The sequence below is a fragment of the Malaclemys terrapin genome, chromosome 11, assembly GCF_027887155.1.
Source record: "Malaclemys terrapin pileata isolate rMalTer1 chromosome 11, rMalTer1.hap1, whole genome shotgun sequence".
In the NCBI taxonomy this organism is placed as follows: Eukaryota; Metazoa; Chordata; order Testudines; family Emydidae; genus Malaclemys; species Malaclemys terrapin.
In genome coordinates, this window is record NC_071515.1 from 78,000,934 (window position 1) to 78,013,725 (window position 12,792).

General features: G+C 58.5%; 2 protein-coding genes across 3 annotated transcripts in view; one reads left to right on the forward strand and one right to left on the reverse strand.

Annotated features, from left to right (window-relative positions):
* Window positions 1–4,261: 4,261 nt before the first annotated feature.
* RNF25 (ring finger protein 25) lies at window positions 4,262–12,065 on the reverse strand. The gene is made up of 10 exons (XM_054044851.1): window positions 12,009–12,065; window positions 10,255–10,329; window positions 9,546–9,648; window positions 9,375–9,442; window positions 8,417–8,486; window positions 8,182–8,253; window positions 7,820–7,960; window positions 6,751–6,840; window positions 5,657–5,791; window positions 4,262–5,256 (listed from the first exon to the last, which is right to left on the reverse strand). Exons 1-10 carry the CDS (start codon window positions 12,050–12,052, stop codon window positions 4,525–4,527), a joined length of 1,530 nt encoding a protein of 509 aa, XP_053900826.1. The 5' UTR covers window positions 12,053–12,065; the 3' UTR covers window positions 4,262–4,524.
* A 302-nt stretch (window positions 12,066–12,367) lies between these two features.
* STK36 (serine/threonine kinase 36) overlaps window positions 12,368–12,792 on the forward strand; it is a 29,535-nt gene continuing 29,110 nt past the window's right edge. For both annotated transcript variants that reach the window (XM_054044675.1, XM_054044677.1), the window contains exon 1: window positions 12,368–12,406. The gene's annotated coding sequence lies outside the window, so the exon portion shown is untranslated. The remainder of the gene's footprint in view (window positions 12,407–12,792) is intronic.

Consider the following 12,792-nt stretch of genomic DNA (forward strand, 5'->3'; position numbering starts at 1 on the left):
GTGACCGGGATTACATCACCGGGATGTGACTGGGCATTAAAGGCAGGGAGTTGCTACAGCGCTGGGGGCCAGAGAAGCACAAGACAGGCTGCTTTGGTTCCCCTCGTCAGGCCTGCAATGGGCAGTGCTCGGAAAGGCTCTGGGTGGTGTCCCAGCCTGACCACAACGTGCTCAGGCAGTGAGGGGCTGTAGCGCCGACTGTCCATGGCTTTACTCCAGGCGTTGTGAAGCTCTGTGGGGTTGTTCCAGGTCTGGTGCAGCCAAGTGAATCACAGACGACCATGTGGCCACTGCCAGTGCGTGGCCAGGTAACGTCCCCTCCTAACCTCACGTCCGACCTTCAGGGCTCGAAGTGCGGGGACTTGATCTCCGACACGACCAAAAAGGGCCAGTGGTGGCTTCAGCCCTCTCGAGGCCAGACTCAACGATACATCCCTATGGCTGATCCACTCAGGCCGCCCTGTGCCCGGCAGTCACCGCTGGCAGCCCAGATGAAAGGCCTCCAGCCTCCTGAGGTCTCGTGTAAGCAACATCCTTGTTTCAGAGCCGTCCAAGAGCATCGGGACTGCGCAGCTCTGATAAATCCGCGGCTGGCTGGGCCCTGTTGATGTACTGCCCTGAAGTCATTGTGGCTTCCAGCAGCACAGCTGGTTTGTATCGTGATTGCTGCTCCAACATGCTGGATTTTTGTCTTCGCCCAACACAGGCAGCTGTTTAATGTCCGGGGCAAGGCCCCTCTCCACTGCTGAGCAGGGAAAGCCAGAGCCCCTTGGGAAGCAGGAGCTGTGTAGAGGGGGCCTCAGCCAGTGCTCTGCCCCAGGGTGACTCACAGCCAGCTGGAGACAGGCTGGGACTGGTGACTCCACCGCAGGTTTGGCTCAGAGGCAAGGCATTCTGGGAAGGGGAAGCTGTTTGCTCTGCGCAGGCGGTGCCCTGTGGTGCCTGCAGGGCCGGGCAGCGGTTGAGGACAGCAGTACCGGAGACTACGATTTCCCCAAAAGGGGGAGTCAGGAATTGGGTTTTGGATTGTATTAGTCTTATCAGTGAGCATGAGGCATTTAACTGCCCATAGAAACACCTGGTCTATTGATCCCACAGCCCAGCTGGGTGGGCCAGGCAGACAGTTTTACTGTGTTCAAAAGGGGCAGGTGATGAAAGCCCACAGAGAAGCATAAAATGCGACATTAACAGAGGGTTGGATGTTGGAAAATGACAATAGGGTCATAGGAACAACAAGAGGGAAATCAGAGGGGGAACATCTGCTGAACAGCTTAGATGTCCGTACACGTGCCAGAGAACTGAAGTATTAGTACGTGAGCTAAATTCTGACTTAGTTGGCATCATAGAGCTGGGATGAGTCTCATGACTGGAATATTGGCCTAGAGGGATACAGCTGTTTGGGAAGGACGGGCAGAAAAGAGGGAGGAGGTATACACTCGTTCTGATGTCCAAGAGGAGCTGAAAGGCAGCCCAGTTGAAAGTCTCTGGGTAAAGACAGAAGGGGTAAAATTAGGGATGACATCATGGTAGGAATCTACTCCAGACACCAGATTAGGAAGAGAGGTAGATGAGGTGTTTCTAGAACCAATCAGAACTAGCCTTGAGGAGTCTTGATCGATCTGGACATTTGTTGGGAAAGTCATACGGCAAAAACCAAAATTTCCACTAAGTTCTTGGAATGTGTTGGGGACGACTACTTGTTCCAGACAGTGGAGGAAATAACCAGGGTGGGGATCAGCCTTTTTTTACTTGATTCGGACCAACAGGGAGGAACTGGTAGCAAATCTGGAGGTAGGAGGCAATTTGAGTGACCGTGATCATGGGATACCAGGCTGGGAGGATTTGGCTGGTGCCTGTCTGTGAGATTCATGAGTGGCCCGCGAGACGCTCCCGTCACTGCTGGAGCCCTGCCACGTACCCTGCGCTCCTTCCTCCTCCACACGAACTCAGCAGAGAAGCAGCCGTCCAGGTCTGTTCGCAGCCGCTGGGTCTGCACCAGCTGTGGGCAGCAGTACAGCCTGGTTGTGCCCAACAGCAGGGTCCTCCGTGGATGGACCCAGACACCAGCGCCTGCCCGAGAGCCTGGCTGTCTGCACAATGGATTCTCCTACCCCACCCCAGCTGGCAGGACGCAGACTTTGCTCTGGGCCTGGGGAGGGCACGCCGGGGATGCTGTCAGGGGAAAGCTGACCAGCTCCCTGCAGTGGAGAGAGGCCCAACTGGCACTCGTTACCAGTCCGGCCTGCCCGCCGCCCTTGTGATCTGCAGGGCCTGTGAGCACATACACCGAGAGCGCTCTACATTGGCATCGTCCTGGCTAACGTGATGGCGACAGGCTCTGCCTGGAGCTGTCCCCCAGCAAGCCCAAGCTCTGGCTTTACCCCGATGGCTGCCCAGTGCCCGATCTCGTCACGTTCCAGTGCTCAGAGCCCGCCTGTCGCTCTGTTAACTACAGGCCAAGCCCTGCCTTTTCGACCTGCCCTCTGCCCAGCTGTGCAGGTTCGACAGGTAACTGCTTACATCAATGTAGCGACTGCAGGGGGAAGCGGCCCCGTGTCTCGGGCTCAGGACCGGCACGCTCCCTGCCCCCCAGATCACGGGATTCCCAGGACAGCCATAAAGAACATTCCCAAGGGGGCTGTGGAGGTTTGAACAGCAAAACTTCAAGCGCCTGGTTTCCGAGAGGGAGAACCAGCTTCAAGCTCCCGGTACTGTTGGGGGAACAAGTGCAGTAGCGGGGGGTTAAATTCGGCGCTCTGCTCTGCAGCAGGGGACAAGCGGCTGGCAGAGCAGAATTTGGGCCTGTTTGTATTGTGGTGGAAATTCCCTTCTCTTGTGGCTCACACACCATCCAGCTTCTAGTGCTGAGCATCTGAGCTGAACCCAGGTGCAGGGCCTGTTAACAACAATTGCATCAAGGGCATTGAATGTCAGTGCGGAATGTGAACTAGGTCAGCGCAGCAGCAGAGAATCTTTCCGTTCATTTACAAACAGGCTTTGGGACACGGTCACGTGCTATGCCCAGAGGAAGAGGAAGGTTCACTGGGACACGAATCAGAGGGCAAAAAACTGGGATCAAGGGTCTTAACCCCGCCCCTTCCCCATTGACTTCACTGGCGGCCCCACTGCTCCGTCGGAGGGGAGACGTCCGTTCTCTTTAACGATGGGCAGAACCGTCCAGGAGGGATGAGAACATAACACTCGGATTTGCTGGCAGGGCTGCAGAGATGAGTGAATAGACTGAAATAATCCAGTGTGATCACAATAAGCTAGAGTCCCTCCAGACAAGTCCCATGCGACCTGGCTAGGGCCTAATCCCAGGGAACAGGAAGCCAAGGCTGGAGTAGTAAGAATGGTCGGGGCAAGCGTGGATGAATGTTTACAGAGGGGTTTGTTGGGATACCATGGGGAGCCGGTCTTGGGCTGTACAGAGAGCAGGGGAGTAACTCCCTACTGGGGATGGCTTGGCTCTGGGGAGGGCAGCAACTGGAGAGTGCTGAGAAAAGACAGGGGTCCTCAGAGGGAAGACAAGAGCCATTGACCAAGCGAAGCCTGGAGCACCGCTTGGTTTATACAGGGATGTTTACGAGGCGAAGCGGTTCGGATCAGTGAGCGAGCAGAAAGGGGGGTGAGGTTGGAACAGGGACCGGTCGGTTTAAAGAGAACAAGCTCCGTTTGAATACGATCAACAGGGAAATGGAACCAACAGCAGGGCCTGGAAGAATCCAAAGCACTAGAGTCCCCTTGGCCTAGGCGGCTCGAAGCGACCGGAGCTGGCCCCAGTCGAGCTCTAAGTGGTCGGGGGTGAGGGCTGTCAGGAAAGTGACGCTCTCACCTCAAGAACAGCGCTACCTCGGGGGAGCTAACCCCATAGCAATGCCCAATGGAGTTCACACTCAAGAGAGCCTGGGATTCTCCCTGGCACTGAGCGCGGCCTGGCTTCGGCAGGATGTTCTGCTACATGGGACAGTCCCACCCTCACTTCAGCTCTCGCACTGCTGCTGACAACGGCATCGCAGATCCCGGCAGGGCCGCTGTCTCTGCTCGGAGGAGCCAGTCTAGGCTGGCCTCGGGACAGAGCCTGAAGCCTGGGGAAGGCCCTGCGTAGCCCTTATGTAGATGGCTGCAGTGGAGTGGCATCTGGCCACTCCTGGGTCCTGCCTTCAAGGCCAAGAGAGGGATTTTGCCTGCCCAGGACTAACCAGGTGAGTGACAATCAATCTGCCAAGAGACACTGCAACGCAGCCATTAGTAACCACACCTGCCCATTTGCTTACTAAGACGTGAGTCCAGCCTGGATTTGCACTCCCCCGCCCCCCACCACCACGTGCCCAGCTCATCACAGCCTCCGTGTTCCTCTTTTCCCAGGAAGATGTGTCCTGTGCCAGCCACCCACACCCCGGGAGAGAGCTGGGCTGGCCCTTCTCCTCCTGGGATATGGAGGCGGATAGCTGATATTCTAATAGACTCTTTATTGTTCTTCCCAGGAAAGGCCCCCCCCGTACCAGCCCCTGCCCCCTCCTGCTAGGAACCGTCCTCCTTCACTTGGCCATGGGGGTCTCTCCTTGCACTGGGCCTGAACGCCCCTCGCCCCCGTGGCGCCCTGGGATAGGAACCACGCTCCCTGCCTCGGGACTTCTCCCATCTCCCACAGTCCCAGGTCCTGTGATGGCCCTGCCAGCCCGTGGGCGCCCTGGGGTCACGCTGGTTTAGTGCCAGGTTTTCCTTCTCCCTGCTCTGGGTCTCAGCTCCCTGCTCCGGCGTCCATCTCCCCACAGCGGGATGCTCCTCTTTCGAGTCCAACGCCCCTTTCCCGGGCAAGATGCCAGCAGGGCCCGACTCTTTCCTACCAGCAAAGGCAGCCACTCTGCCTCTGCCGTGCGGCTTCGGGAACTCCTGGCTGTATCCCCCACTGGGTCTCTGGCTCCTGTCCTCCCTCCGTTCGGGTCTCCAGTCGAAACCGCCGGGTCCCCCAGAGCCACAGAGAAGGCGGCAAGTTTCCGCAGCTGCTGCTTGTGGGTCGCTGTACGGCTGCCTGCCCTGGCCTGGGAATCCCGGCCTCTCCCCTCGGTGCCTCTCTCGCTTGTTCTGGGGCTCCAGGGGGACCGAGGCTTTTGCCAGCTGCCCAGGTTCTGTGCCCACAGCTGGAGCCTGGGGAGGGCTGACAGGCTCCGCAGCACGTTCCGGGGCCGGGAGTTGGCAGGGCTGCTCAGTGGCAGGGGCAGCTCCATGGCCAGGATCCGCAGCCGCTGGAGGCTGAGCGAGAAAGGAGCCAATAGTGAGGAAAGGGCCTGGCCTGCCACACCACCTACCTCCTGCTTTTCTTTAGAGAAAGGCCCCAGGCCCAGCTCCCACAACCACACCCCCCCCCAGTTATTGCCAGCACCAGGCAGCCCTTGGTCGCCCCTCTGCGCCGGGACAGCAAGCCCCCATTCTGGAGACCCACTCCCCCCCAATCAGTCTGGGACCTGAAACCCGCCCCCACCCAACCCACTCTCTGGCATGTTGAAACGTGCCAAGGATCTGTAGTGCCCCCATAGCGAGCAGGAGGCAGGACCAGCAGAGCCCTGCACACGCAGCCCAGAGCCACTCCTGCCCCACACCAGGGCGGCGCTGGAGAGCTCCCCACAACACCCGGCCCCGAGGAGCAGCGTACCGCCTGGAGGCTGATGAAGTAGCGGTTTCTCTCGGCCTCGGGGTCAATGATGCCTCCCTTCTTCTGCTGCCTTTGGTAGATTATGAGCAGTTCCTCTCGGGTCTGTAGCGCCTTTGCATCAGGCCTGTACGGCTCCTGGGGGAGAGTTAGTGCCGTGCTTGGTCAATATCCAGCCTGGCAGAGCGGCTGCTCCCAGACGGGTAAATCACCCAAGCCACACGCCGGCAGCCTGCTGGGCTACTGACCGGGGCATTCACGCACACGGGCTCCCCTGTGTCAGTCAGACACAGCAGACTGGACCAGCTGAACCATGTCCCTGCGAGGGGCCAGCAGAATCTACATGAGCCAACAAGAACTAGAGACTTACTGAAGGGAAGCTGCAATTCTTTCTCTGTGCAGCCTAGAAATCAGAGCAGGGACAGCACGGACGGCCCACCCCCCAGAGCCAGGGCAGGATCACTTCCTCCACTTTGTGCTCTAGGGCTTTGGCCTGTTGGATCTTAACTGACTGAAGCGACAGGCGCTCTGCCCCGCCCCTTGGGAGAAGGCTCTAGGGAGTGCAGGAAGAACCTGAGATTGAGCCATGTTTCCTTGGCTTAATTCCATCCCATTACCCCTGCAGCTTGGCTGGGCCGGAGGCTCTCTGGGGCAGGGCCCCAGCCTCGTCCTTTCCCCAGGGACAGCAGCACCTGTCCCTCTCCAGGGTGTCTATACCCATCAGACAGACGCAGACCCGTTCCCCTCCCACAGGCAGGTCACGAAAAGCAAACAGTAACCATGGGCTACGTCCTTGAGTGTGGCTGGGCATGCCTCTCCGGCTCCATTCCCAGCCCCAGGAAGATGGGAACTGCACCCGGCGGGAAAGGGGAAGCGTTTACGTCAGGACTGCCCAGCTGCTATGAGGCGGATGCATTTAAGCCCAAACGTTAACGTGAACAGTGAGTATCTGCCGGGTTCTAGTAAATACCCAGCAGAAGCAGACAGCAGCCCCGGGGGGTGCGGGTGCCTGGGGAGGCCCCTGAAGCGTGCCTCAGGGACACCGCAAACGCTCCCTCCCGGATCCATGGGCGGGGTTCCACCGAGGGGCTTCTTACCACCGGGTGCTGCGGGGGTGGCGCTGCCTGCAGAGCGGAGAGGTCGTAGGTTAGTGTTTCCCGGCAGACGGGGCACTGCACTCCGACTCCCTGCAGGGAGAAGAGAGAGCTGGCACGCAGCCCCATAACTCTAACGCCCTCCGCCCCTCCCATCCTGCTCCACCCTGCTCCCTGCCCCTCCAGGAAACGAACCCCGGGTTCTTTGAGTCCCAGGCGCTGCTCTGGCAGGGCAGAGGATGCCTGGCTACCCGGCTGTCTAGGCTTAGCTTTAGGACTCATCGTTTTTAGCAGCACTGCAATAGCTTTGCTGATGATTTTAACTCCCACTCCAAATGCACCGAGGGATCCTCTGGTTTGGCTGGCTGGTAGTTAGGTCAATTTATGCCACATGGGCATGCTGGGAGTTGCAGGCTAACGGCTGATTAATAACTTTAAAGGAGCTGGTTATAACCAATAAAGTCAGGGACGGTCTCTCCCCACAGACACTACTTGGTTGAGATGCCTCAGGCTTGACAGCAGGGGCTGTTCTCGGGACATTGGGTGTGAGGGGTCTTGGACCTGTTTTCTGGGCACTGGTGCGACTTATTCCATACTTTGCAAGGACTGGCCAAGCGCTCAGAGTCCAGATGGCTGGCTGGGTGCATTAGTAAGCCCAAAGAGAAGGTTAATAGATTGCCCAGCCCCAGAGTTGTGCGTGCAGGAGAGAATCTCAGCTTACGTTATTTCAGTGACAGTTTCTAGCCCTTGTGGCTTCAGGGAGAAGCTTCAAAACGGGACCCAGCTGCAGCCTACAGGCTCCGAACCCAGAAGACAGACAAAACCAGCCCCAAGTTTATTCTGTTTTTAAACTCGTGATTTTTAGCCAATCCCATGATTTCTGGGGGCCTGACTTGTGATTTTCACGGGCTGGAGATTGGCGAGACCGATCCGGAGCCAGTAACCCAAACGGCAACTCCAAGGAGCGAGCTCTTACGCGTGGCCATATCCAGAACAGTGGGGACTACATGACGGGCCTGGGAGAGCAAGGCCTCCTCTGTGAGACACGGGGGAGGGGCCCGGGGCCTCTTACCTGCTTGGAAGGAGGCGTCAGGTGCTGCTCTCTCTCTTCCTGCTGCACGTGGATTTCTTCCTCCATGTGCTGGGCATAGCGAGCCAGGCAGTGAGAGTGGAAGTAGTGGTAGCACTGAGTCTTTGTGAACGCTTCTCTCTCCTGTACAAGGAGATGGGGCCGTTGGGAAGGAGTCCTGTGTGCGCCCCATGGCGCCCTCCCCGGTGAGGGGGCTTTCCACTAATGCTCCACCCTCAGCTGGGTCTGATTCAGATACATCTGCTCCCAGAGCCCCCCCTCCATCTCCACAAGCCCTGGGGTACAGGCTGCCAGTCCCTCCCCAGCAGACCGCAGGGCCACGCACTGATCGCAGGGGTTCCTACCTGGAAGCCGTAGAGACAGATCACGCACTGGCCATGAGGGATGTTGTTGTCGGTGAGAATTTCCTTCCCTTTCTGTAGAAAGAGGGAGAACGAACACTTTACCCACCCAAAGCACCAGGTGGGCCTAGGCTCTGACCCAACCAACCCGCACGAAGAGACCAGGCGAGCGCGTGACACCATCGGGCTGCATCTAGCACCACGCCCAACCCACCCCAGGCCTCCCCTCCTCTCTCACCTCAATCAGTTCATACAGCACCGCTGTCCCCAGCCCAGCCTCCGCAACTTGTCCCAGGGTCTGGGAAATCCTACAACAGAGAGGCAGAAACCCGTGACTAAGGAGGGGCCGCGCTAACCTCTTGTGAGCTGCAGCAGTAAGACGGGAACAGCGGCTACTATACAATGGGCAGCCACTGGACTGGTCAATAGTGGTGCCAAGCTGGGTACAGAAATCCCTGTGCTCCGATTTGGTTACCATGCTCAGACCCTTCCCCCTCCCCTCTACCCATCCCCCACGGTGTGGGGGCAGAGGAAGAGGAGTCCCATGAGAACAGGTCTGAGGCACCAGATTTTGGCTCCTACCTACTGCCCTGGATTCTTTGGTACACACACGCCCTTCGCCAAGGCCGACGCCCAGCAAGATTCTCTACTCAATGCAGCCTGCTGCGATGAGCTAACCTGGCCAGCGACTCTGCCGCTGACCCAACCTCTGCTGCATTCACTGGTGACAAGGCAGAGAGACTAAATCCAGGCCAAACACCCAGGGTTAGCTCCAGCAGGATCAAAGCCTCGTGCTGGCAGCAAAAGACTATCCAGATCTCACCATACCTGTGCACAACCCTCTGGGACTGGGGAGGGAAGAACACAGGAGCTGCCCGACTGGACGAGGACAGGGCCAGTTGTTTCAGAAGGTGCAAGAGATTCCCCTAGTGGACAATGATGGAATAACCAGTCCGGGGGAAATTTCTTCCTAGTCCCAGGCAGCTAGCGGCTGGTCCTGCACTGAAGCAGGACGGTTCAATGGCTTTTGTTTATTTTCTGTGCAGGCTGATGCAGCTCTAGGTGGCAGACAGAGCGATTCCATGTATCTGAGGGAAAAGGGGGTATTTGTGTTTCCCACCCCCTGCTGGAATGCGGGAAGTTTCTTCCCTCCTGTGTCTCGAGGGCAGGGGGGAAACCCCTTCCCCAGCACTCACTTCTGGATCTGCTCATCCGACAGCCCCCGTGGATTCCGGATCGAGATTTTTGGCACTTCGTTGGGATACTAGAAAGAAACAAATCCAGGGATGAACGGGGCCCAAAGTCCTGCCCCGCCCCTCTCTGTGAAGCGTGGCTGCACTCCTGGGGGTCAGGCACCGTTACCTTACCTGTGGGGGCACAGACAGCACGAGAGTGAAGCAGACGTACTGAGAGTCCTGATCCTCTGCGGTCGCAGGGTGCAGGGTAATGCAGATTTCCCAGGGCACTGACCTGTGAGGACAGGGAGGCTGAGGTGAAGTGTCCAGCTATCCCGTGAGGAGTATTAATGAAGGACACAGTGCAGTGAGGTGACATGGGCTGCGTATCGTCACAGCAGCAGAAACCTTCCAGGCAAGCCCTGTGGGGCTGAAAAGGGGCTACAGTGCATGGTGCAGCAGAGGAGACCAGCAGGCTGAGTGTGCCTGTCCTGCCCCCGCAGGGGAAACGCTCATTGGCACGGGGCCAAGGTGCACTAGCAGCTCTGAGGAAAAGGAGCTGCTAGGAACGAGAGCAGAGATTGGCAGTAGCTCAGGTACGAGCCAGGGAGCACAGTGTGCTGGAGCGCCGGTGTAGGGCTAAGGACAGCAGAACCCTCTCCCTGAGCGAACACTCAATCCGGACACGGCGACCATTGGAACTTTATTCTCAGCTCACCAGGGCTTTGAATCCCAAGTGCAGAATCCACAGTTGGACACCCGTAACATCTGTGTACACAAGCCAGTCCAAGGATTGTTCCCAGCAGCACAGCTCTGAGATCCGACTTCTGAGATAAACGTACACCAAAGTGGTGAAATCTCACCCCTCAGAATTAGTGACACCCGGTAATAGCACAAATACCTGCCATTTCCTCGAGACACCTGCAGCTCATCCAGGTATATGGATTCCAAGACCTCCACTTCTGATGGCAAAGCCCTGAGAATAGAGAAGGGACATCACACAGCCACTCTCCCTTGTTGACTCCCTCCTCCTCTTCCTCCCTGAGCAATGCACAGGTCTGCCTAGGACCTTATACAGCAGAAGCATCTCAGAAACTCCCAATCATTTACAAATAGAAATAATAATACCATGAACATTTGTTTTAAAGAGACATTGTCTAGGTAAAAGTGATGTGGAAGGCAGCAGTGTCTAGTGAAAAGAACAACGGGCCAGGACTCAGAAGACTTGCATTCTATTCCTGGTTCTGCCACTGACCAGTAGTGTGACCTTTGGCAAGTCACTTCCCTCCCACCTTTGTCAGTGTTCCCCATTTAGATAGTAAACTCTTCAGGGGGTGAGGTCTCTCCCTCGTTACGGAACTACAGTAATGCACATGATAGGTAAATTACAAACATTTATTTCTCAGATTATTAAAACTGAAAGAATTTTGAAAACTTTTTTTTTTTATTTAATTTTCTTCACAGGACTCTCGGCTTTAACATTTGTTTCAGCTATGTTTCCATTTCAGACTCTGAGCTATAACATCGGAGTCGCAAACAAAGCACAAGCATGTTTGTTTGTTTAAAAATAATATGTATTTGAAATTTTTAAGAACTATAGAAATATCTTTTTGCTTTATGTTTAAAGTTTGGGCCAAATTTCAGTTGACAAATCCCTTTAGACATAGCTATTTCATTCTTGTCCTGTGGCTGCATCACCTCCAGATATGACCACCTCACATCCGGAATTAAGGAGGCTGGTGACAGGTCAGTATTCAGATGGGAGACTGCCAAGAAAACTCAGGTGATTCAGTACCCAAGAAGGAGTCGCGGAGGGGGCGGCTAAAGTTGCTGCATACAGGGCACTGTGGTGCCAGCACCCTCATCTCTCAGGTCAGACAAGTCCCGGGTCATTCAGAGATTACATCCCCTCCACGCGTCTCACAAAAGCAGGTGAATTAGGAGATCACATTTTGAAGGTGCCTTTCATCTCTGCCATTTCTGGAAGCCAGAATGTGTAATCGCATCCCAGGAAACGGCACCCTGACCGCAAATGAGGGGAGGGAAGGAATCCAGGGAGGCAACAACCCAATCGAGGTCCCAGTCTGCAAAACTGGGAAATAGCATGACTGGGGCAGGGGGAGGGAGGGTTGGAAGTGGCACAGCTGGGTCTGTGGGGGGAGGGGAGAGGAGTGGCGCGGGGGGGGGGGAGTGGGAAGTGGCATAGCCGCAGGGGATGGAAAGTGGCACGGCTGGGGGGGAGGGGGTGGCACGCCCGAGGGTGGGGGGGAAGAGTGGGAAGTCGCACAGCCAGGACAGTGGGGGAAGCCGCGAGGGGGGAGGGGCTGGGGAGTGGCACGCACGTGGGGGGGGGGAGGGCGCGGGGGGGGGGGGAGTGGCACGGCCGGGGGGGAGGGGCTGGGGAGTGCCACGCTCGGGGGGGGGGGGGAGTGGGAAGTCGCACAGCCGGGGAAGGAGCGCGGGGGGGGGTAACGCTGCAGCAGGAAATGGGGGCAGGGGGTCGGGGCTGGCTGGCAGCGGGGTGTAGCTGCGGGGAGAGCCCCGGGGCCCCGTGGGGGAAGGGACCAGGCCGGTGGGGGGGCTGGGGGGGGAGGAGGCCGGGTTCCGGCCGAGGCCCCCGAGCTGGTCCCAGCCCGCGCCCATCGCCATGGTTACCAGTCGGCCGCCGCCTCCTCCTCCCGTTTGCTGGCCGCCGCCATCTTCCCCGCCTGGCCCGGAAGCGGAAGTGCGCGGAGGCCCCGGCGGAAGGGCAGCCGCGACGGGCGGTTGCTAAGCGACGCGGACGCGGCGGGTCCCCGGGGTCCTGGCGGGGCGCGGTGGCCGCGGCAGCGCCTGTGTAAAGAGGCGGGCTGGAGCCCCTCCGCCGGCCGAGTCCCGGGCCAGGCCGGGGCGCGGGGTCCGTGCGGCGGGGTGCCGGGGCCGAAGCCGGGCCTGGCCGCCTTTCCGTCCGCGTGCGAGGCCGGGATCCAGTCAGGCACCTGTGCGGGCACCCCGGGGGCGGGGCGGGTGGATCCCAACGAACGGGCCGGGCGGCAGCGGGGCCCGGCGCTCAGGTGGGGGAGAGGGGCCGGGATCCCGCGGGGGCAGATCCCGGGGGGGGGGGGGGCTCGATCCCTGCGCCTGGCGGGGGGGCTCGATCCCTGCGCCTGGCGGGGGGGAGGGGCGCGATCCTTGCGCCTGGCTGGGGGCGGGGGGGCGGGGCTGGAACCAGCCTGCAGAGGTGAATCCCCAGATCGCAGTGATGGGGGGGGGGGGCAGGGGTGATCCTGGGCATAGGATCTGGTCTGACCTACCAGACCCTGCCCATGGACAGCCAAGCTCCGGGCAGCAGAACCGGGCCCGTCCCTGTGAGGGAGACCTGGGAGTCAGGGCTCCTGGGGAGACTCGGGGTACTGAGCACATACTGGGGGCTCAACCCTGAGGAGAGCCATGTAGGTTC

Coding starts and splice junctions, on each gene's coding strand:
- RNF25 (XM_054044851.1), bottom strand. CDS start 12,052: ATGGCGGCGGCCAGCAAACGGGAGGAGGAGGCGGCGGCCGACTG. Junction 5,792..6,750: donor CACCCCCGCAGCACCCGGTG/GTAAGAAGCCCC, acceptor ACTCTCCCCCAG/GAGCCGTACAGGCCTGATGC. Junction 5,257..5,656: donor ACTTCATCAGCCTCCAGGCG/GTACGCTGCTCC, acceptor TTTCTCGCTCAG/CCTCCAGCGGCTGCGGATCC.